Below are 22999 nucleotides of genomic sequence, written 5' to 3' on the forward strand. Positions count from 1 at the left end.
GTAGGGACTGGAGGGGATATAGCAGTGTGGGGAAAGATATAATTTTAAGCAAATTCATCATCCCCATGAAGAAGAAACAGAGACAACCCCAACCCTCTATCTCCTTAATGTGGTCCCCAAGTACTTTTAAGATATTGAGTTGATATAATTAGCTAATATGCTTAGGAATCTGAACAGCAAGATAAGGAAGAGCTTTTATTGTCCATTTAAATTGGAATGTCTCTAGCACATCAAGGTCAAATAAATTCAGGTCTAAATGATAAAAACAGGGATTTATCAACATTCACTGAGAACCCCAAGACTTTACCAAATTATTCAATATGAGACTTTAGAGGGCAAAGCAAGTCCCTAGGATTAGATAGAGTAAGATGTCATCACCAAAAGCAGAAAGCTTAATCTCTGTGTTGCCTTCAGATAGGCCCTGTAATTGGGAACATGACTGTAGGACTCGGAGCATAGGAACGAGTAATGGAGACAAAGGGCACCACTGGCAGATGTCCCTAGTCATGGGCACGGCCTCACCAAACAAACCATTGATTAGTAAAGATGTAGATGGGAAAGAGTGGAAAAAAGTTATCAGAGCAGTGAATTCCTCTTCGAATGCTGTATGGAGAAGGACCTAATACATGTAGGAGCAGGATACTGTATCAAACGCCTCATTGGCATCCAGTCTAAGGTGGACATTTATGGTGGAAGGCTGCAAGAAAGAGGAGACCACTTCACTGAGTGACGACCAGTCACAATGTCAAGCTGATAAGAAGTTAGGAGAGGGGGGGGAATGGACTGTAAACAAGTAGCCATGATTTTAGCCAGTAGCTTAATATCTCTTAAGAAATATGGTGACCACTACAGCACATCAGATCAGTTGCCTAGCAGCAGTAGCCAGAATGCTTTCTCTGTCAGGCTACAGCGATTTGCACCCTGATGTACCATGTGTATGGTGATCACCACTGCACATCAGATCTGTTGCCAGTGTCCTTTCCCTGCAAGGTGACAGTGGATTGCGCTCTCATGTATTTAGGAACTTGATAATCACTACTAAATGTTAGATCTATAACCAGCATCCTTTCTCTGTCAGCCGCATGTCTGATCTGTTACCAGCATTTCACCTTATGAATCTGCAGTGTATTGTACTAATCGTGTTTATGTGCAGGATGTCCGGCATTACCCTCTGAACTAGTTGCCTAACAACTATAGTAGTGTCCTCTCCTCCATCACAGCTGCCATCTCATTGATTTAGCTGGTTGCTATGTAAATAGCAACCAGCGTCTCTTCAGCTACCAGTCTGGCAGTGTCAGCTGTGTAATCACATGTTGCACTCATGTAGCTAATCATCCTTCAATATCTCATCGGTTCTGCTGAATTTATACATCCCTTCCTCTTACCATACCAATGCTGTTGATAGTTCCTGCTTGACCTAGAGTGCCTTGTATCCTGATATGTTCTGTTTGTCCCGGATTGTTTAAAGTATTCTCTGTCTTCTCCTGTTCCTGGCCTTTGCTTGTTAAATGGATCTGTACATATATCTCTACCTGTCCTGCCATCTGGCATGTTAAAGGAACTGCTGTCATCTCTTGTTCCTGACCTTGGCTTGTCTATTACTCTGCATTAACTCTTTCCAGCCTGACTCTCAGTTTACTCTGCTATTACCATCTATGTTGCTCACTACCTCCTACCGTGTTCTGTCCACTCCATTGGGCAATACTGAGATCAACAACTACTACTATCCGAGCTTAGTCCTGGGGGCAACTGAGTACTATGGAATTTATATAGTTCCTCAGAAAGGGGACTGCTAAAAATGAACAAGTAATTGAGGATCACTTGCCATTTTGCCCTTAAAAAAATCAAAATTCAGAAGGGTAATAGGGCGGCAGGAGGCCACAGATTGCCAGTCCTTCCTGCTTTTAATATTAACGTAGTACAGGGCGCAATAAAAGTAGGATAATTGGGACGCGATTAATGGGTATGACGAAATAACTCAAGCAATTCAGGAACCTCTTCTGATTGGAGGCATTTATAGTATCCGGAGGAAAATCCATCCAAACACAGGGGTTTATGTAGATGGAGATAGCAGTAGAAAGTTCTGGAAAGGTCATATCAGAATCAAGTAAAACCCTCTGAGCAGTACTCAACTTTGGGAGTTTAGTTTATTCAAGAGATGATCCATTAAGAGGGCATTGTGGGGGTTGCAGTATAGATGGAGGAACACTATTTATAAAAGAACCTTGCTATTTCCTCACACTTCATATAAAAGTTGGTTGTGGTCATCATGATGGACTGCTACTATGTGATTTTTATGTTTAATGGGTTTGGTAATATTAGCAAGTAGTTTGCCCTCCTGGTTGCCTCATTTATAAAATGTGTTCTTAGTATAGTCAAGTTGGAGTCTCGCTGGGAAAGTAGGAAGATCTGAGACATAAAGGCTATAACATTGGGACATACACTGATCAGCCACAACATAAAAACCACCTGTCTAACATAGTCTAGGTCTCTCTCATTCCGTCAAAACAGCTCTGACACATGGCGGCTCCACAAGGCATCGAAAGGTATCCTGGCACCATGGCGCAACCAGCAGATTCTTTAAGTCTTGTAAGATGCGAGGTAGGACCATCTCCTAAAGTTGATTCAGCTCCGGTATTGGGGCGCCACCAGTGCAGAGCTTGCTCATGAATGGCAGCAGGCACTGTGAGTGCATCTGCATGCACAGTGAGGTGAAGAGTTTTGGAGGATGGCCTGGTGTCAGGAAGGCCACTTCTCTCCAGGAAAAACATCAGGGACAGACTGATATTCTGCAAAAGGTACAGCTCTTACCTCTCTGTCTGTATGTATTACCCAGTATTGTCTTATTAATGTTTGTTCCCAATTGTAAAGCGCTACGGAATTTGCTGGCGCTATATAAATAAATGTTGATGATGATGAGGGATTGGATTGCAGAGGACTGGGGGAAAGTCATTTTCTCTTAGAAATCCACTTTCTGATTGTTTGGGGCATCTGGGAAAATGCTTGTCTGGAAAAGGAAAGGTGAGCGCTGCCATCAGTCCTGTGTCATGCCAACAGTAAAGCATCCTGAGACCTTTCAAGTATGGGGTTGCTTCTCAGCCAAGAGAGTGGGCCTAAGAACACAGCCAAGAATAAAGAATGGTACCAAAACATCCTGAAGAAAAGCCTGCAAGGCCTAGTATTTGTATTTCAGCAATGACAATTATCAATGGAGCTCTTTTCTTTGTGTGTAACACATACAAGACCATACAGTTTGACTGCAAAGTCAGAAGAAAAGCCTGCAAGGCTTAGTATTTGTATTTCTGCAATGACAATTAGCAATGGAGCAATGGAGCTCTTCTCTTTGTGTGTAACCTATATAATACCGTACAATTTGACTGTAAAGTCAGAAGAAAAGCTTGCAAGGCCTAGTATTTGTATTTCAGCAATGACAATTAGTAATGGAGCAATGAAGCTCTTCTCTTTATGTGCAACCTATATAACACCGTACAATTTGACTGCAAATTCAGTAGAAAAGCGTGCAGGGCCTAGTATTTGTGTTTCAGCAATGACAATTAGCAATGGAGGAATGGAGCTCTTCTCTTTGTGTGTAACCTATATAACACCATTCAATTTGACTGCAGAATTACACCAACCATGCCAGCACTACTAGTATTTGTATTTTTCTACAATGAGAATTAGCAATGGAGCAATGAAGCTCTCCTGAATGTCACTGTAGACTTGTTTGAACACTTCTACCCCCTCCTCTTTCAATTCTATCTATTTGGCTGACCAACTGCTCTACACACTGTGCTACCCCTTCTGTGTCCCTCTTTCAAATGGCGGTAGATCACCGTGGAGGTCGTTATTATAAGATTTCAAAACTCTCAAGATTAACAATGCCTTTTTGCCTCGTTTTCGATTCCGAAAAACCGCGGTACTCAGATCCCCTAGGTTCGGGCGTGTTCGGTTCTCGAGGAACCGAGCCTGAGCATCGCTAGTTGTGAGGGTTCTTTAGTGTGGGTACTAGACATGGGAGCAAGGTAAGCTCTAATAAAGAGATAGGTTTTCAGTGATCATTTTAAGGTTTGAAGGCTGTAGAATAGTATTATTGTGTGTGGGAGGGAATTCCATAAGTGTATCAACACATGAAAAGTCTAGTAGGTGGGAGTAAAATGAAGTTACCAGAGGCAAGGCGTTGGTTGGAGGAAGAGTATATTGAGTTGATTTTTGATATGTAACAAGTGGTGGAGTTGTTTAGGGATTTGTAGGTAAAGGATGTGTAATTTTAATTGAATTTTGCAGGACACTGAAAACTATTGTAGGGATTTTCAAGGTGTAGCAGTTTGCACATGTGGATCAGTGAAAGAGGAAGATCAATCTTGCTGTGACATTTAAGATGGATTGAAGATGGGATCGATGTGGTAAGAGAATGCTAACTAGGAGGAGATTGCAATAGTCAAATCGGGAGATAATGAGAGAGTAGATAAGAGTTTTTGTATCATCTTGGGTAAGGAAAGGATGTATTCTGGTAATATTTCTAAGGTTGCGGCAACAGAACTGGAATGGAAGAGAAACAGACTATGAGCAATAAATTAAGTCAAGTGCGACCCTTAGGCAGCGGGCTTGGTATACTGAGGATATAGTGTTGTTATTAATAGTATTGGAGATTTCAGGGGTGCTGGTGACTCTGAGAGGAGGAAAGATGATGAGCTTTGTTTTGGAGATTGTTAGATATAGGTAGTTTGGGGCATTCATGTGGATATAGCAGCGAGACAATTGGTTACACGCGAGAGCACAAAAGGGGGCTAATTATGAGAAGAGAGATAGATTTGAGTACCATCAGCATAGGTGTGGCACTGGAAGCAAAATGAGTGTATTAAATCTCCCAGTGAAGAGGTTTACAGTGAGAAAAGCAGATGGCCAATATCAGAACCCTGAGATAGTGTGGAATGAGGATGTACCAGAAGTAGATGTAGTACTTACAATTGGACAAATGAACCTCCATTTGGCAGATAAGTGCACTTTTGTTTTGATTAGGGATGTGCACCGGCGACTTTTGAGGTCTCGTGTTTTGTGTTTTGGATCCGGATTTTCGTTATTTTTGAGGTTCGGATTTGTCTCGCAAAACACTTGACGAAAGGTCTCAGTTCGGATTTAAGGTATTGGATTCGGATTTTTTTTGAAAAAAACATAAAAAGTTTAAAAATCAAGTTTTTGGGCTTATTTTCACTCCTAGGCTATTATTAACCTCAATAACATTCAATAACAAGCATTTCCACTAATTTACAGTGTATTCTGAACACCTCACAATATAGTTATTAGTCCAAAACGTTGCAACAAGGTATCTTTCTGGACTGCGTAGAGGAGTGGGTCACCACAATATATTAAAAACCCTGAACTTTTATGATTCGCACCAATAATTGTACCTGGACTGCGTAGAGGAGTGGGTCACCATAATATATATTAAAAACCCTGAACTTTTATGATTCGCACCAATAATTGTACCTGGACTGCGTAGAGGAGTGGGTCACCACAATATCTTAAAAACCCTGAACTTTTATGATTCGCACCAATAATTGTACCTGGACTGCGTAGAGGAGTGGGTCACCACAATATATTAAAAACCCTGAACTTTTATGATTCGCACCAATAATTGTACCTGGACTGCGTAGAGGAGTGGGTCACCACAATATCTTAAAAACCCTGAACTTTTATGATTCGCACCAATAAATGTACCTGGACTGCGTAGAGGAGTGGGTCACCACAATATATATAATAAGAAAACCATCAACTTGTATGATTCGCACCAATAAATGTACCTGGACTGCGTAGAGGAGTGGGTCACCACAATATATATTAAAAACACTGAACTTTTATGAATCGCACCAATAAATGTACCTGGACTGCGTAGAGGAGTGGGTCACCACAATATCTTAAAAACCCTGAACTTGTATGATTCGCACCAATAATTGTACCTGGACTGCGTAGAGGAGTGGGTCACCACAATATCTTAAAAACCCTGAACTTTTATGATTCGCACCAATAATTGTACCTGGACTGCGTAGAGGAGTGGGTCACCACAATATCTTAAAAACCCTGAACTTTTATGATTCGCACCAATAATTGTACCTGGACTGCGTAGAGGAGTGGGTCACCACAATATCTTAAAAACCCTGAACTTTTATGATTCGCACCAATAATTGTACCTGGACTGCGTAGAGGAGTGGGTCACCACAATATCTTAAAAACCCTGAACTTTTATGATTCGCACCAATAATTGTACCTGGACTGCGTAGAGGAGTGGGTCACCACAATATCTTAAAAACCCTGAACTTTTATGATTCGCACCAATAATTGTACCTGGACTGCGTAGAGGAGTGGGTCACCACAATATATTAAAAACCCTGAACTTTTATGATTCGCACCAATAATTGTACCTGGACTGCGTAGAGGAGTGGGTCACCACAATATCTTAAAAACCCTGAACTTTTATGATTCGCACCAATAATTGTACCTGGACTGCGTAGAGGAGTGGGCACTGGGCACCACAATAAAATATATAAAAAACCTTCAACAGATCTGCATTACACTACACATACGGCTGCTCCTCCATCCTCTCCATCATATACATGTTGGAGTTTTAGCGTGTGACAACCTCTTGTTTTTGATAATGTCAGTGCATTTTGAATATTTTTCAATTTGCCCCACACCACTGAATGTACTTTATCTATGATACGCAATACGCATCTATCTATCTTGACTGCGTAGTGTGGTGGCCCCGGTACACAATTTGGTACCGAGGCCACAATATAATTAAAAAACCCTCCACGTGTCTGAATTCCACCAAACAAGTATCTGGACTGCATAGTGGGGTGGCCCCGGTACCCAATTTGATACCGGGGCCACAATACCTCCTCCAAACATGGTATAGACAATTCGTCATTGAGAGACCCCAGACAGACAGGGTCGAAGTGTTATTGTTTGACTTTGTAAACCCAAAAAAATGTCCCTGTTGCACATAGTCGTGCAATGAAGACTGACTTTTTCATTTAAAGGCACGATCTTTAAAGTGTAGTGTTTGTAAGTCTAAGTCATATTATACTTTTGGTAAAATTGGTTTATTTTGTTCCTCTTTATGGTAATTAATTAGTAATAGAATTAAAGTAGGAAATAGAATTAAAGTATGAAATAGAATTAAAGTAGGAAATAGAGTGGTATAGAGAGTTGTAGTGTGGTATAGATAGAGTGGTCCACACAATATAATAATAAAACCCTCAACTGGTCTGAATTCCACCAAACAAGTATCTTGACTGCGTAGTGTGGTGGCCCCGGTACACAATTTGGTACCGAGGCCACAATATAATTAAAAAACCCTCCACGTGTCTGAATTCCACCAAACAAGTATCTGGACTGCATAGTGGGGTGGCCCCGGTACCCAATTTGGTACCGGGGACACAATACCTCCATCAACCCTCTAAATCCCACTCCACTGATGGCGGACACCGGGCGCACGTCTAACACCAACATTGCAGTTACAGCCGCAGTTATACGCTTTGCAATAGGGTGACTACTATCGTATTTGGTGGTCATGGCAAACGACTGTTGGACGGTCAATTGTTTTGTGAAAGACTTAGCGGTCTTACGACTTCCCCTCTGGGAAGATGACCGACTAACAGCAGCAACAGCAGCAGTGGCAGTAGTAGGCGTACCGCTGCAGGATTCCTCGGATGAATCCCGTATTGAGGAGGACTCAGTCTGGCTGCTGACTTGGGCTGCAGGACTGAATCTGATGGAGATTGTGGAGGAAGTTGACGAGGAGGGTGTTGCTGGTGTGTATCCAACTGGACCACGGGATTTAGGTGTCCCTGTACCGATGAGGGTCCTAGCCCCAGTTCCTGAACTAACCACTGAACTATGAAGGTTATTCAGGTGACGTATAAGGGAGGATGTTCCTAGGTGGGCAAGATCCTTACCCCTGCTTATTTGAGCTTTACATAAGCTACATATGGCCATACATTGGTTGTCTGGATTTGGATAAAAATAACTCCAGACCGAAGAGGTGCATTTTTTGGTCTTCTGACCAGGCATGACGATGGGCTTTTTCATCCCATGGACATCAGCTGTTTCCCCCCCTGGTGCCTCATTTACAATAACCACATCACCATCCTCATCATCAAGTTCCTCCACAGCGCCAGCTACATCATCAATAGCCTCCTCCCGAGCCACCTCTTCCCGTACAGTGATGGGAAGGTCAGGCTTGACAACCACCAACACCCTTGGACTCGCCTTGGGGATTTGTGATAATTTCTCTTTAGAAGGCAGAGTTGTTTGCTGTTTTGTTGCTGACAGCATAACTCTCTTCAATTTTTTGTAGGGGGGGGAGGAGGAGGAGGGCTAAGATCCGTGGGTGAAGCTGAACCACTAGTCATGAACACGGGCCAGGGCCTAAGCCGTTCCTTGCCACTCCGTGTCGTAAATGGCATATTGGCAACTTTACGTTTCTCCTCAGATGATTTAAAGTTTCTCTTTTTGCTACTTTTTCTTAACTTGGGCTTTTTGGATTTTACATGCCCGGTACTACGAGATTGGGCATCGGGCTTGGAAGACGACGTTGATGGCATTTCATCGTCTATGTCATGACTAGTGGCAGCAGCTTCAGCATGAGGAGGAAGTGGGTCTTGATCTTTCCCTACTTTATCCTCCAAATTTTTGGTCTCCATTATATGTAGCACAAGATACTGCAGAATGTGTGAACTTGGTAATATTGCAGTACCAATGGACTTATAATGCTGGATTGGTTTTGCAAATTTGGTTATAATTATTATATATTTTTTTTTTTTTAAATTTTTTATTTTTTTTTACTTTTTTTTTATTTTTAAAAAACTTGGGAATAGTGGGGAAATAACTATGGCCTTAGAAGCACAGAGCACAGGACACAGCACCACTGGACTGAACAGGACACGGCACAGGACCCAGCAGCACTACGGAACTCAGCAGGACAGAGCACAGGACACAGCACCACTGGACTGATACTGCAGAATGTGTGAACTTGGTAATATTGCAGTACCAATGGACTTATAATGCTGGATTGGTTTTGCAAATTTGGTTATAATTATTATATTTTTTTTTTTTTTTTTAATTTTTTATTTTTTTTTACTTTTTTTTTATTTTTTAAAAACTTGGGAATAATGGGGAAATAACTATGCCCTTAGAAGCACAGAGCACAGGACACAGCACCACTGGACTGAACAGGACACGGCACAGGACCCAGCAGCACTACGGAACTCAGCAGGACAGAGCACAGGACACAGCACCACTGGACTGATACTGCAGAATGTGTAAACTTTGTAATATTGCAGTACCACTGGACTTTTACTGCTGAATGTGTGAACTTGGTAATATTGCAGTACCAATGGGCTTATACTGCAGGATTGGTTGTGCAAATTTTGTGGTAATTAAAAAATATTAAAGTAGTTTTTGGTATTTTTTAAAAAAACTTTTTTTTATTTTTTTAAACACAGGGGAATATTGGGGAAATAACTATGCCCTTAGAAGCACAGAGCACAGGACACAGCACCACTGGACTGAACAGGACACAGCACAGGACCCAGCAGCACCACTGACCTCAGAAGGACAGAGCACAGCACACAGCACCACTGGACTGATACTGCAGAACACAGCACAGCACAGCACAGCACAGCACAGCACAGCACAGAACTAAACAGCACAGAACTAAACAGCACAGAGGACCACCTAACACACCCTCCCTCTACCCTGATCAATGCCCGAGTGAAGATGGCGGCGACTAGCGGGGAATTTATAGGATCCGAGTATCGCGAGATCCGACAACGGGATTATGAGTCAGAGCCTCAGTTTCACTTTTGAATTTGGCGCCAATACCCGGATCTGTCTCGGATCCGACTCGGATCCGCAACGTTCGGGTGGGCTCGGATTTCATAAATCCGAGTGCGCTCATCCCTAGTTTTGATGGAGTGCTTTCCAAGACATGAGAGTAGACATGATCCTTGATGTAAATGAATTACATTTGTGAATAGTGCTCAGCTATAAGAGTGAAGCAAATCACAAGCAGTTTATATCTGTAATCATGGCAAATATGATGTCTTACTTTCAATAGTCTCCTTCCACAAAATGAAATCTCATTTTTGCTCAGTGCTGAAAAACTAGGCACACTGGTGGGCATACTCCATATTTAGCAAGGACCACACATATCCTGCCTATTCCTTCTATTGTCTGCTGGAAATGTTTGCTCCTATGCACATCTAGGTGCAGGCCAGTACCAAAAACGATTTTGTGTTTTGTAAATAAAGTCATCTCTGTTAAATAATGTTGCCTTTGGTTTACGATGTCTAATCATGCACGTTTGATCCTAGTCATTTTTGTTTGTCTTTTACATCTAAACCATAGCACAGCTGTCTGGATATGCAAAGCTGCAGCTAAACTATTATTTATTTATATGGTGCCAGTGTACTCTGTAGTGCTTTAGGTATAAAACTTACATAGCTTAGGTTAAATTTCACATATTGGTGAATAGTCCAGCCACACTGCACAGAGAGAAAATGTAAATGTGTGTGATCTAGGGAGAGGAGGAGTAATCAGGTAGACTACTTTAGGGAGGTCAAGAAAATGGATCAGTATTATAATCCGCTTGCCTGAAGAGGTGTGTTTGCATGGAGAACTTGAAGGTTTGGGTACTAGCGGTATGCTTTGTTATACAAAAGGTAGAATTTCATGCAGTGGTTGGGTAAAGCTACAAAAGTCCGGTAACCAGAAATGGGAACAAATAATGAGTGATGATGACAGGCACAGCTCTTGGGCAGAGTTGAAGCATCAAGTTGGTAAATATTTCGGGATGTATGATGGTACAGTTTTATTATTCAATATATAGTACTTCCACTAACATGAAAAATGCAGGCAGCCAATTTCGGGACTGGCAGAACTAAGCAGCAGTAGAAGATCATTTAATGAGGGAAATTAGGATAGTCACTGTGTTTAAAATGGATTGCAAACCAGTAAGAAGGGAATTGCAAAACTCAATGTAGGAGAGCGTACATTAAATGTATGCAGTGTCTTGTCTGATAATCATATTCTGGAGTTGTTTCTTAGATGCATGTAACATGAATTGGAGACAGATTGAATTCTGGGACCTCGTAGGTTAAGTGTTTAAACACTTAACCCGACATTGCCTCTTTAAATTAACATTAATACAAATCGCAATGACGTCAAAGAGTAGTGTCGGAGAAGTCTTCATTCGGTAGAAGTTGCGGTCAGCATGCTGGTACATCAGAGATGTGCAGCGTCGGTTTTCAGGTAAGTCTATTTAGATTGCAATCGTTTTTTTCTAAATTCGTTTTTTATTTGTAGGTCTCCTCGCTGTCGGATTTTTCAACATCAATAAACCGTAACCCAACCCTTTCAGCCAACGCTTATGACAGTTGAAGAGCACGGATCCGAGGGTACATCTTTTAAAACATGTATAGTGTGTAGGCATGAATCGACATGCTGATTGTGAGGTTTTTTTTTTCATTTGTTGCTACAATCTTTGTAGATAACACATTGGTCATAAAATTCTGTAGTGTGCACTCAGCCTAATTAAACGCAGCAAATAGACTTGATCCTTTTATTGAAAGGACCTTTGTTCCATAGACTTTATTCAGACTCATTGGATTTTACATACATTCCTCATATCTAAGACAGACCATATTGACACACGTATAGAGATATTACAACTCACTTATGTCAATGGTGATCATTACACTGCAGGCAACTAGAGCTGTAGTGCTAAGTACCTATATTTTGTAACAAGATATCAGAAAGGTGACATATTTTTTAAGGGAATCTTTTCAACTAGAGACAGGGGACCTGATTTATTTTCAGATGTCAGTCCATTTGCGTGGTTAATCTTGTGTGAAATAGCTCTGCACATGCTCTAGAACTGGACTTACACCAATGCACGTCCACATGCAAATGACACGTATGACTGGCTACGATTTTATGGGTGGAACGGGGAAGGGAAAGGGTTGAAGAACATAGGCAATGAACTGTAAGGGCATGTCAATGCGGATGTGGTCAATTCTAGTTCTGGGTTTCTCTTAAGTACGTGCTGTTTAGCCGAATGAATATATGCACATAAATGTGTTTTTACTTTTGAGTGTTTTTTCCTATGTACATTCTGGGAGCAAATATATCCAATTTTAAATAAGCCCCATAATATTTGTTTATTCCCTCATACAGTCTTGATTCTATTACAGCTAAAAATTGTGCATAGTATTGTGTAAAGTTCATTCTGCTTAACACAGACTTATTCAGAAAGAGATATTGGGGTAAATTTATCAAACTGTGAGTTTGAAAAAGTGGAAATGTTGCCTAAAGCAGCCAATCGGATTCTAGCTGTCATTTTGTAGAATGTACTAAATAAATGATAACTAGAAGCTTTTTCAAACTCGCAGCTTGATAAATTTACTAATAGACTAAGTAAATACCTCCATGTTTTTACTTAGTCTATTGCACACGTAGGGCCTGATTCATGTTCGGATGTACTTCCATTTATGTAGCATATCTTGCGTGAAATAGCTCTGCGCATGCCCAGAAATTGACATTATGCCATTAGCGCAATTGCAATTCATGTCCGCACGCAACTAACATGTCTGTCTACAACTTGAGAGGTGGAACAGGTTGAAGGGAAAGGGTGGACCAACTCATGTACAGTAAGGGCGTTCAGATGTGGTTGATTTAAGACATGTGTTTGTCATAAGTAATCTTGTTTCTATCAGTATTTTTTGAACCCAGTACAGGTCAGATATTAATGCTGACTGATAGTGATGACTGACACGACATAGTCTTTGAATTAAAAAACGTATGTATGCATGCCAGTAGCTATCACAGAACAACTGTATGGAACTAAGATAAACTATTAAATCACATTGTATTTATAGCACACATTGAAATCATATTTATGTATGTAATTAATGTTTAAAAAAGTTTTCTAAAAATAAATAAAAAAGTTTTAATTTGAGATCAAATAACAGTTTTATCTGATGTGAACTTTTATTGTACTTACACATGTGTGTATACTACTTTCAGTTCTGTGTGTCTACGTACAACAAGTACTGTTTAGGCAGAGCATATTTCTAGCCAGATTGAAATCGAAATGTACCTTGGGATACACTTGGATTTGAATATGGTCAGAATGTGGGCAGCACGGTGGCTAAGTGGTTAGCACTTCTGCCTCACAGCGCTGGGGTCATGAGTTCAATTCCTGACCATGGCATTATCTTTGTATGATCTCCCTGTGTTTGCATGGGTTTCCTCCCACACTCCAAAAACATACTGGTAGGTTAATTGGCTGCTAACAAAATTGACCCTAGTCTGTGTGTCTGTCTGTATGTTAGGGAATTTAGACTGTAAGCCCCAAGGGGCAGGGACTGATGTGATTTAATTCTCTGTACAGTGCTGCGGAATTAGTGGCGCTATATAAATAAATGATAATAATAACTACGCTCAACTTGCAGAATCTTTTTAAACATGCAATTTACATGTTCAGACATGGATCAAGCCCTGACTTTGCATCCCGAATACATACATGATAAAAGCGTTACATTGTGTTCTAAAGTGTATTTTCAATTGTATATGTCTTAAGATATGTGCAGCTTAAAATATAGTTTATGAATTTAATAGTATTATTATTATTATTAATTTTTATTTATAGGGCGCCACTAGGTATCTGTAGCACCGTACAGGGACAGACAGAAACACGATACAGGGTGAGACAGCACGGTACAGTTAACAAAAAGGCCAAAGGATTGAAGGGTGTGAAGCAAGAGCGGGTGGTCAACGGTGTCGAAGGCCGCTGAAAGATCCAAGAGAATGAGGAGGAAGAAGTGGCCCCTAGCTTTGGCAGAGAGGAGATCGTTGGTGACTATAGCCAGGGCAGTTTCAGTGGAGTGGAGGGGGCGGAAGCCAGATTGGAGAAGATCAAGGAGGGAGTGATCAGAGAGGTAGGTGGAGAGGTGGCTGCAGACGAGCCTCTCAAGTATTTTGGAGGCAAATGGGAGAAGAGAGATGGGGCGATAGTTGGAGAGAGAGGTGGGGTCAAGATGAGGTTTCTTAAGAATGGGGGATACAAGAGCGTGTTTGAATGAGGAGGGGAAGATGCCGGTGGAGAGGGAGAGGTTGAAGAGGTGGGCGAGGTGGGAGCAGGTGGCGTGGGAAAGAAAGCGAAGGAGGTGGGAGGGGATGGGGTCCAGGGGACAGAAAGACGGAGGAGAGGATGAAATGAGAGAGTGGACTTCTTCTGCCGTAGTTGGGGCGGAAGGAGAAGAGGGAGTGGTGGCTAGAGGGAGAGTGAGAAAGAGTGAGGGAGAGTGAGGGAGGGTGGGGGGTGTGGGCAGGGGAGGGGAGGAGGAGATTTCAAGATGGATGGCCTCGATTTTAGGAGGAGAAGAAGGAGGCAGAGTCAGTGGTGGTCAGGGAGGAGGGGAGAGGAGGGGCGAGGGGGGGGACAGGAGGGTGTTGAAGGTGGCGAAGAGGTGGCGGGGGTTGGAGGACTAGGAGGAGATAAGGGATTTAAAGAAAGATTGTTTGAGCTATAGGAAGTGAGGATGAACTTGAACCAGCCAGGGAGTGGGATTTTCTCCAGTGTCATTCAGCCATACGGGAGTATTTTTGGAGGAAGCGGGTGAATTTGGAGTGCCAAGGTTGGGGTTTGGAGCAACGAGGTTTGACAGAGAGGGCCGGAGCGATGGCATCAAGAGCAGAGGTGAGGGTGTGGGTGTAGAAGGAGACCGCCAGGTTGGGGCAGGCCTGGGAGGAAAGGGGAGAAAGGTGAGTGTCAAGAGTAGAGGAAAGAGTAGCAGGATCGAGGGCGTCAAGGTTGTGCCTGGAGTGAGTAGAAGTGGGCATGGGGAGGGGAGCGGGAGAGATGGAGAGAGAGAAAGAGAGAAGGTTGTGGTCGGATAGAGGAAAGGGAGAGATGGAGAAGTCAGAGAGATTACAAAGGTAGGAGAAGACTAGGTCGAGGGAGTGACCAAGGCAGTGGGTAGAGGAGGAGGTCCATTGTGTGAGGCCAAGGGAGGAGGAGAGGGTGAGCAGTTTAATGGACGCAGGGTCAGTGGGATTGTCGATAGGGAAGATTAAGGTCGCTGAAGGATGATGGAGAGGAGGTCAGAGGAGATGTGGTGAGGAAGATATCTTTTTGTGCTTTAACTGTAGCTTGATAGCGCCAAGAAGTATGTAAAAAAAGCAAAACCAAGGATGAATAATTAAATCTAAACGAAAATGTGCCCCCATAAAAAAATTTAAATCAGCACCAGTGCTTATTCCCTGGGCTAGTGACCATTAATGTGAGTGGACAAGAGGAATTTTGGGCCCAATTACAGGAACTTCTTCGGGCAGACTTCACAGTCATCTATAATAGGGGTTTGTGTGTCCTCAAAGGGGGAGTGGCCACAACATTGAGGGCAAGGCTGTGTTTCTTTGGGGGCATTCCTAGTGTGTGAAAAGCGCTAGTCCACCCCCTAAAAAAGAAATCCTGTATTACTGCGTGCACCATTGGCAGGAGTGTCTTCACCAGCGCATGACATACCTCCTGGCACTCAGGTCAAAAGTCCTGACTATCAGGATGGGGGACAGTGCCGTAAAAACAGCATTTTTAGTTGGAAATATATAAATGTTATAATGAAACAGACACATATGAAAAAAAAGCAGCTATGACAAATGAAGCTATAAGCCAAACGTAATTAAAATAATGTGTTTGTGTCCGTCATAGCACTCACGCATTCAGGGTTAAGTCTCCAGAAGTAAAAGTCAATAGGCTCCACTGGGTGTGTCCAGTCTTTTCTATATAGTGGTACAGTACTGGCTGTTGCTCCTCTTTTTCTGCATCGGATACATCCCTCCCACCCGGCAGTTGTTATTTACTGTTTTGCACCAACCTTATGTTTTTTCCTGCACAGATGTGGCACAGTATTCAGTAGTAGAGCATCACAGTCAGTAATTAGATAGCATATGGTGCTTACACGGATCAATCATGGGTCACTGCCGCCTTCAAATTCACCAGACTCTTAGTCCTTTTGTGAGGAGGACCCCTTGGCCTGCTTTGTTAGGTCATGCCACTGTCAAGTCCAGAAGGTGTGTAGTCACTCTGTTGCCAGAAATTAGCACCGGCCATTATTTAAGGTGTATCTTGGGTCAGTGGTGAAATTGTCTGAGCTTCCACCTTATTGGTTTTGTAGATGAATTGGCTGACTGCCCTGCTCTCACCACCAACGTTTTTGATCTTGACAATTTATAATTAATATACTGTGGCCTTTCTTCCAAATCAAAATATAGAGTCTGTGTCCTTTTTTGGTAAAGTTTTTAGATATGTAGATTTTAAGTTAGAAGAGGGTTGCGTGCATGAAAAGAGGAATCAACGCTATACATTTTAAAAGAACAAATAAATAAAAATAAATTTTGTACATTTTTGTAATAGCGAGATAGAGGAACTTAACTTTGACCATAACACAAGATGACATATTAAAACTTCAAACATAAATATGAAAACCTGAAATTTAGGTGAGAAAAATTGGTGCTAATGTAAATACCTCTAAAGTACAGACATTTCCAACCAGGTGTAAGTGCCATAACCTCCAGATTCACATTGCGGGGATAAAGTATTGCACAAAGACTTTCTTTTCAATTGTTTTACGAAGACAACCAAAGTACAATTTAAATTCCAAAAACTTCCATTACCTCTGACATGTAAAGCATGCCAGGACTGCACTATAAAACACATTAGGAGGCAGTTTAGGAACATATTACTTCAACCACCACCATCATCATCATCTTCGGCAACAATAACAGTTATATTTTCATCCACTTTATCAATTTCATCTCCACTTTATATTATTAATGACCGATCTCCCTCCTTCTGAGAGGAATTTGTAAATCCTACACTTAGGGGTATGTAGGAGTCATTGCTGATTAATTCTTATCTGCCTCAGTAAGAGTTGGATGCACCTTTCTCTGTGACTAACTGCATGCAGTTGGATGATACAGAATACCATGAAAAACTAGCTGGAAGTTCAATGGGGTCTTAACTGATTGCAGTAAAGACTTAGATAAAGACATGTTATCCATGGAAAAAGCAGTCATGGGTGGGGTCAGATCTCTAAGTGAACTTCGAAAGCAAAGCAAATAACTTATCATTTATAAGCAACAAGAATAAGCAAGGATCTTCAAGTCGAGTTGGTCGAGAGGGTAAGATTGGAGAGGAAGAGAAGAAGTAAAGATGGTAAGTAAGAAGGATGGTAGAAACACAGCAGGAAATGTACAGGACATTGAGGAAGGGGAAAGATGAGGACAACACGGGAGAGTGGGAAATAAGATGAAAAGAGAGAAGGGAAGAGGTTAAGAAACACAATTAATAGGGCTAAAGTATGAGGCTATTGGTGGACTGTGTTGTTTTCTCCTATCTGTACATGAACTATGGAAAGTGGAACATACATTGTAAAGCTTGAGGTGCTCAGCCCTCATTACGAAATGGACAGAAGAAAAAAAGACAAATCAGGTGAGTTTAATTCTCCAATACCCAAAATATATTATATAGTATCTTGAGACGATTGTGTTTTCTACAAGATATGACATTGCTTTAAAATTTCTTTGTAATCTATTGTGATATGCTTAATAAGTCAAGTGGGAGTAATTTCGTCAAATGTGCTCCAATATATATATATATATATATATATATATATATATATATATATATATATAGCTGTACACGCTGCAAAAACAGGAATGCTTTTGAACTTATCAGGAACAGACGCAGGTAAGTCTTACATGTACAGTTAAACATATATTAGCTCACAAGTAAATAGTTAATTGAATTGTTCATGAATAGGTTGACAAATTTCTAGTTCAAAAGAAAAAAAATATTTAACTTAGAGTAGAATATAGTTGAGCACTAAATCTTATATGTTGTATATTCCTATAATTTACAGTCTTACATCTATATTGTAGCCTGGTAGTTAAATGGTATCATTAACGAGTCAGTTTGGATAAAGTAATGTACACATTTTTTTTTTCAGAGCAACATACTAATATGATTATTTCAAGAACATCTTTAATTATCCTAGAGTTACTTTTCACACTGTTGTTCTGAAGATGTCACCTAGAATGTTAATGTCCATTTGCATGATCTTAAGCCGATTGTTTTGCAAGAAAGTAGCTTAATAAACAAATATGCAAAGTGCAACCATCTCTACCTGCCGTCCGTATGCCACTCATATAAATGAAGAAAAGATGGGGAGGGAGACAGCAGGTCTCATCTGGGAAGAGAACAATGAAATGAGAATTGTGCACTAAATTGACAAATATAATGCACCTTTGAAAACAATGGAATAACTAATTTGGTAAAAGCCATACATCAAGACTTGTTATCAGCATTGTGGTGTTTTAACCAGGGAAGCCATGTCTTATTAATTTAATTAATGTGCTCTATTTTGTAGATATACAAAACCCTGTTTAGTGTAGCTGTAAGAGAAAAGGGGTCAGAGGATCTCCACAGTGCTGCAATTTGAGAAGTTGCAGCGTTGCAAATGTCACAAATAAATTATTGGATTGACTGTCATAAAAATAATACTTGCGAAAGACTTGTGAACATATTTTAAAATGGTTAGAACAACTCTTCCAAAATAAAAAAAACACTATGTGCCTAAGTCATTAAGGAGAGCAAAGCAAATAAAAAGTGTAGTTTTGCCCCTTGACAAACCATATTGCTCTGCAAGGGGTGCAAATTAGTTTATTATTTTGCACGAAAGGAAAATATATGCTGTTTTTTCATGAAGCACACAAATACTTGATAGGTTTATTTTTACGTGAGAAATTTAAAGATGATCTAGGAAATGCCCAACCCCAACTATAAATCTGTCCCCACATTTTAAATTGACTTCCCCATCCAATGCAACATGGTTTTGCCAAGGTGCAAATTTACTCCTTTTTTATGCTTTGCTCTCCTTAACAACTCAGGCCCTGTTTGTGAATATTATTAGTAATCATGTGCAGGTCAGAGAATACACTTTCTTATGAGCTTTCCTGACATATTAATAGATTTTTAACTATTTTACTTTATTAAGCATTAATACAATGTGATGCCCACTATTTGTTGTTTCTTTTATTATATATTTTCCAATTGGCCATTAGATGCTCTGCAAAGGTTTTTGTTAATTTTCAGCTGCCATATTTTTGAAATTCGAACAAGCTTTGACATTGAGATGCAATATGGTAGCAAAAAAGTAAAAAGCAAAATCACAAAAACTGAGAACATTCTTGGCCCATTTTTTCTGTGAAGGCCGAGAAAGAGATCATAATGTGAGGGAACAGAATACAATTTTCTCACAATGAATTAATACATCATCTGAAATCTCTAGCTCACTAGTAGATATTTTAGAAACAATGCAAATATATATTTTTCTAATAACAGATATTACTAAAAGAATTAAAGATTGTAAAAAATCTTATTATATTTTAAGAATATGACTTTTTAAAATGAAATGAAGAAAAAACTATCTTGGTAAAAATAAATTTCCACATATTGAATAATAATACGGAAAAAATAAACATCTCCAATTATTTAAATGTGACCTTGTTTTTTCTTAAGTAAACCACCTTTACCACATCCAAGAGAACTGTGGATGTCCCACAATAGCCCTTTACAGCACTTGAGTTGGATGTTTCCAAGTTTCCAGGACAAAATTGTTGTAAAAGTTAGAGTGTAAATGATGAGCAGTGTAAGCTTGTCAATGCATTTGATTATAAAATCCATGGCAGGAGTACAATCAGTTACAGCTATAACCTTACACTGCACACAGTTACCATGCAAACTTCTCCAGACTGGTAACTGATAAAAAAAAAAGCAGGCACCAACAGGGGAATTTCCAGAATGGGGGTTCTAAGCGTTAGAATGCTAAGATTGTAATAATTAGGAGGGTCATTAATTAAAAAAAATACTTTATTGGTAAAACAGAAATTACTAATTTTCTTTTATATTGCCAAAACAAGTATAATACAATATAAGTAGTTAACTGATATAAATAATGGTTTGTTAGTTGGTCTATGTCTTTATTTGGAGACGGGTAAGTTAAAAGACAAACGACATTTAGAAGGTGGAGCCATTCATGGCAATATACAACAACAGCATTATTGTTATGAATACAGTTTGCCGTGAAACGCCTCCAAGCTGCGAGGGATGCACCCACCTGCGTCGCACTAACAAAATCCACACAAACATGGTACTATAATAAAAGTATGGAAGTGCAGCATGGTTAGAAATCATAGGCAACATTTATCCAAATAAATCATAATTTTTTTCTGTTAAAAATTAAAATAATAAATAATATTTTTTTTCTGAATTCTAAAATAATGTTTAATTATGTTGAATAATGTTTTTGTGAAATGACCTATTTAATGTTTCTTAAAAATACCGCTAGGCTTATATTTGCTGCTTTATATTTGCAAGGGTTAGAAACAGTGTTTTTTTTGTCTAACTGATATTCACTTGTGCCAGACAATGTACATCGTAATGGACAAAAAAGGCATTGTTAGTATCAAATGGCCACTCATTGTTTTCCATTTGAATGTTAGCAGAATAACAAAAATGATGAGACAGGCATACATTTCAAATGATATAAAATTGACATAAAATATTTATTGCAATATACTGTCCTATTTAATTACAACTCAGTATTTTGAAGTGTTTCCATTAAATAACAGAGGATGACAAGTAGATGCAGCATCAAACAGGCATCACAACTTAGGGCAACGATTTGCACAGAAATGCAAAAAATTGGCAAAACTGACTCTTATGGGCATATTCAATTGTCCGCGGGATTGCCGAAAATCCCGCGGACTGTGCAGGATTACCGTTATTATGGTAATCCTGCGTGGAAAAACCGTTAATACGGTAATTTACTCGCTGGATTCCAGCGAGAGATTACCGTATTAACGGTAATAGTTTTTCCGCGCTCGATCCCGCGGACAATTGAATACCCCCTTAGGGACATATTCAATTGACGGCGGAAACGCGCGTAAAAACCGTTACTACGGTAATTTTCTCGCTGGATTTACGCGGCGGGATTTCCGTACAATTGAATATGTCCCTTAAAGTATTCTACAAGAGCAAACCATAAAAAAATCTTATGTAGAAGAGATACAATTTATCAATAGTAAATTTAATGCCATATGTGAAAACATATAAATAGTGATAATGTAATAATTCTATATGGATGCTGTTCACCAGGTCTACATATTTTTCACTAAACAATGAATGAAAATGTCCACAATTATACAACACACAGTGACTTCCATCTATTGGCATTTTCCAGATATCCAAAATGTCAAATTGCAATTTTTACTGGTGTCCTATTGATGTATTTGCTGTGCATCCTGGGAAATATGTTTGTGACTGTAATTGTGTTTCTGACACCCCAGCTGCACACACCTATGTACTTTTTTCTATGTAACCTTACAGTCATGGACATTGTATATGTTACTGCCATCTTGCCAAAGTTATTGGTAATCACCGTCACGGGCAACATCAGTATTTCCTACCCAGGATGTTTTATGCAAATATTTTTGTATGTTTTTTGCATTGGAACCGAATTTTTCTTATTGACGTCTATGGCTTATGACCGATATGTAGCCATTTGTTTTCCTTTGCACTACATTCTTCTTATGAACAAGAAGACATGCTTAACATTGACTATATTTTCCTGCCATCTTGGCACCTTTAATGCATTGATGTATCCTTTGCTAATATCTAAGCTATCATTCTCCAATTCTCATGAAATCAACCATTTCTTCTGTCATATGAAATCAATACTTAAGCTCTCTGGCAGTTACAGCGCAAGTATTCAGATTCTAATTACTGTGGATGGTGTGGTTTTGGGGTTTATCCCCTTTATATTAATTCTCACCTCTTATATGTACATCATAGCTACAATTGTGAAGATCAATACATCTTCAGGGAGACTCAAGGCCTTCTCCAACTGCTCCTCTCATCTCATCATTGTTTTATTATTTTGTTTGACATCTCTCAGTCTTAATATGAAACCAGAATCTGAACTCTCTCAGGAACAGGATAAACTGCTCTCTATGTTGTATATTGCTGTCATCCCAATGTTAAACCCTCTGGTGTACAGTTTGAGAAATAAAGAAGTCTTAAGAGCCATAAAAATAGCTATTTCAAAAAACAAAAAGTGCAAATGTCCAGACTAAAGTACAAGATAAAGATGTGGGACAAATACAAAGTATTTCAAGTGTATTATGAGTGTACTGTGAATCGGTAAAACACAACACTGATGCGTGAGGTTATTAGTCCACAATTTCCACAAAACATGTATAAGAGATGAAACAACTGCATGTTTCCTACAGATCTCACGCTATAGCTGTGACCCCTAATTTTAGTTTACTCTTGTCCCAGATATTCTATAGAGGTATTTTTTTGTTATGCTCTCAGTAACCTCTTAAGTTAAAAAAAATATTCCATGTAAATGTAAATGTCGATTTTTGCATTTTACTAAGTATACTTTTGCACATTTGGTATATGACAGACATATCAAACATAGCAGCCCAAGATCACTACTTTCCAATTGGGAAATGGAAAACATTATATTTATGTTTTCAATAGTACATTCTACAGTGATAGCCTTTTTTTATAGTAGTTGTGTAATTTTGTCTAATACAAGCAAAAGTTTACGCTAATGTATATGATCCTCATAGTTTAATGGTATCTTTCTGCACAGGCTTTAACTTAAGGATCACTTTGAAGGCTGTGGGCCTGATATAGAGTGAGACTATGCCCATTTGCATAGCATATATATATATATATATATATATATATATATATATATATATATATATGTGTGTGTTTTTGCCCAATCCTGCAGATAAGGAAGTTGGGTACCTATAGAGTTCAATACTGGGCAACTTAATTCCACCATTTGTCCTGGGCTGCTGGAGGCGA

General features: G+C 39.8%; 2 protein-coding genes across 2 annotated transcripts in view; one reads left to right on the forward strand and one right to left on the reverse strand.

The window, feature by feature from the left end:
- LOC142150691 (olfactory receptor 13C9-like) overlaps positions 1 to 22999 on the reverse strand; it is a 60944-nt gene that overhangs the window by 32606 nt on the left and 5339 nt on the right. The window contains exon 2 of the mRNA XM_075205887.1: positions 18243 to 18305. The gene's annotated coding sequence lies outside the window, so the exon portion shown is untranslated. The remainder of the gene's footprint in view (positions 1 to 18242; positions 18306 to 22999) is intronic.
- LOC142150693 (olfactory receptor 13F1-like) lies at positions 21298 to 22251 on the forward strand. Its single transcript, XM_075205889.1, has one exon. The coding sequence runs from the start codon at positions 21298 to 21300 to the stop codon at positions 22249 to 22251; it is 954 nt and encodes a 317-aa protein (XP_075061990.1).

This window comes from Mixophyes fleayi, chromosome 4 (genome assembly GCF_038048845.1).
Source record: "Mixophyes fleayi isolate aMixFle1 chromosome 4, aMixFle1.hap1, whole genome shotgun sequence".
NCBI lineage: Eukaryota > Metazoa > Chordata > Amphibia > Anura > Limnodynastidae > Mixophyes > Mixophyes fleayi.

What these genes read in the sequence shown, in the direction of transcription:
- LOC142150693 (XM_075205889.1), top strand. Translation starts at nt 21,298, where the DNA reads ATGAATGAAAATGTCCACAATTATACAACACACAGTGACTTCCATCTA.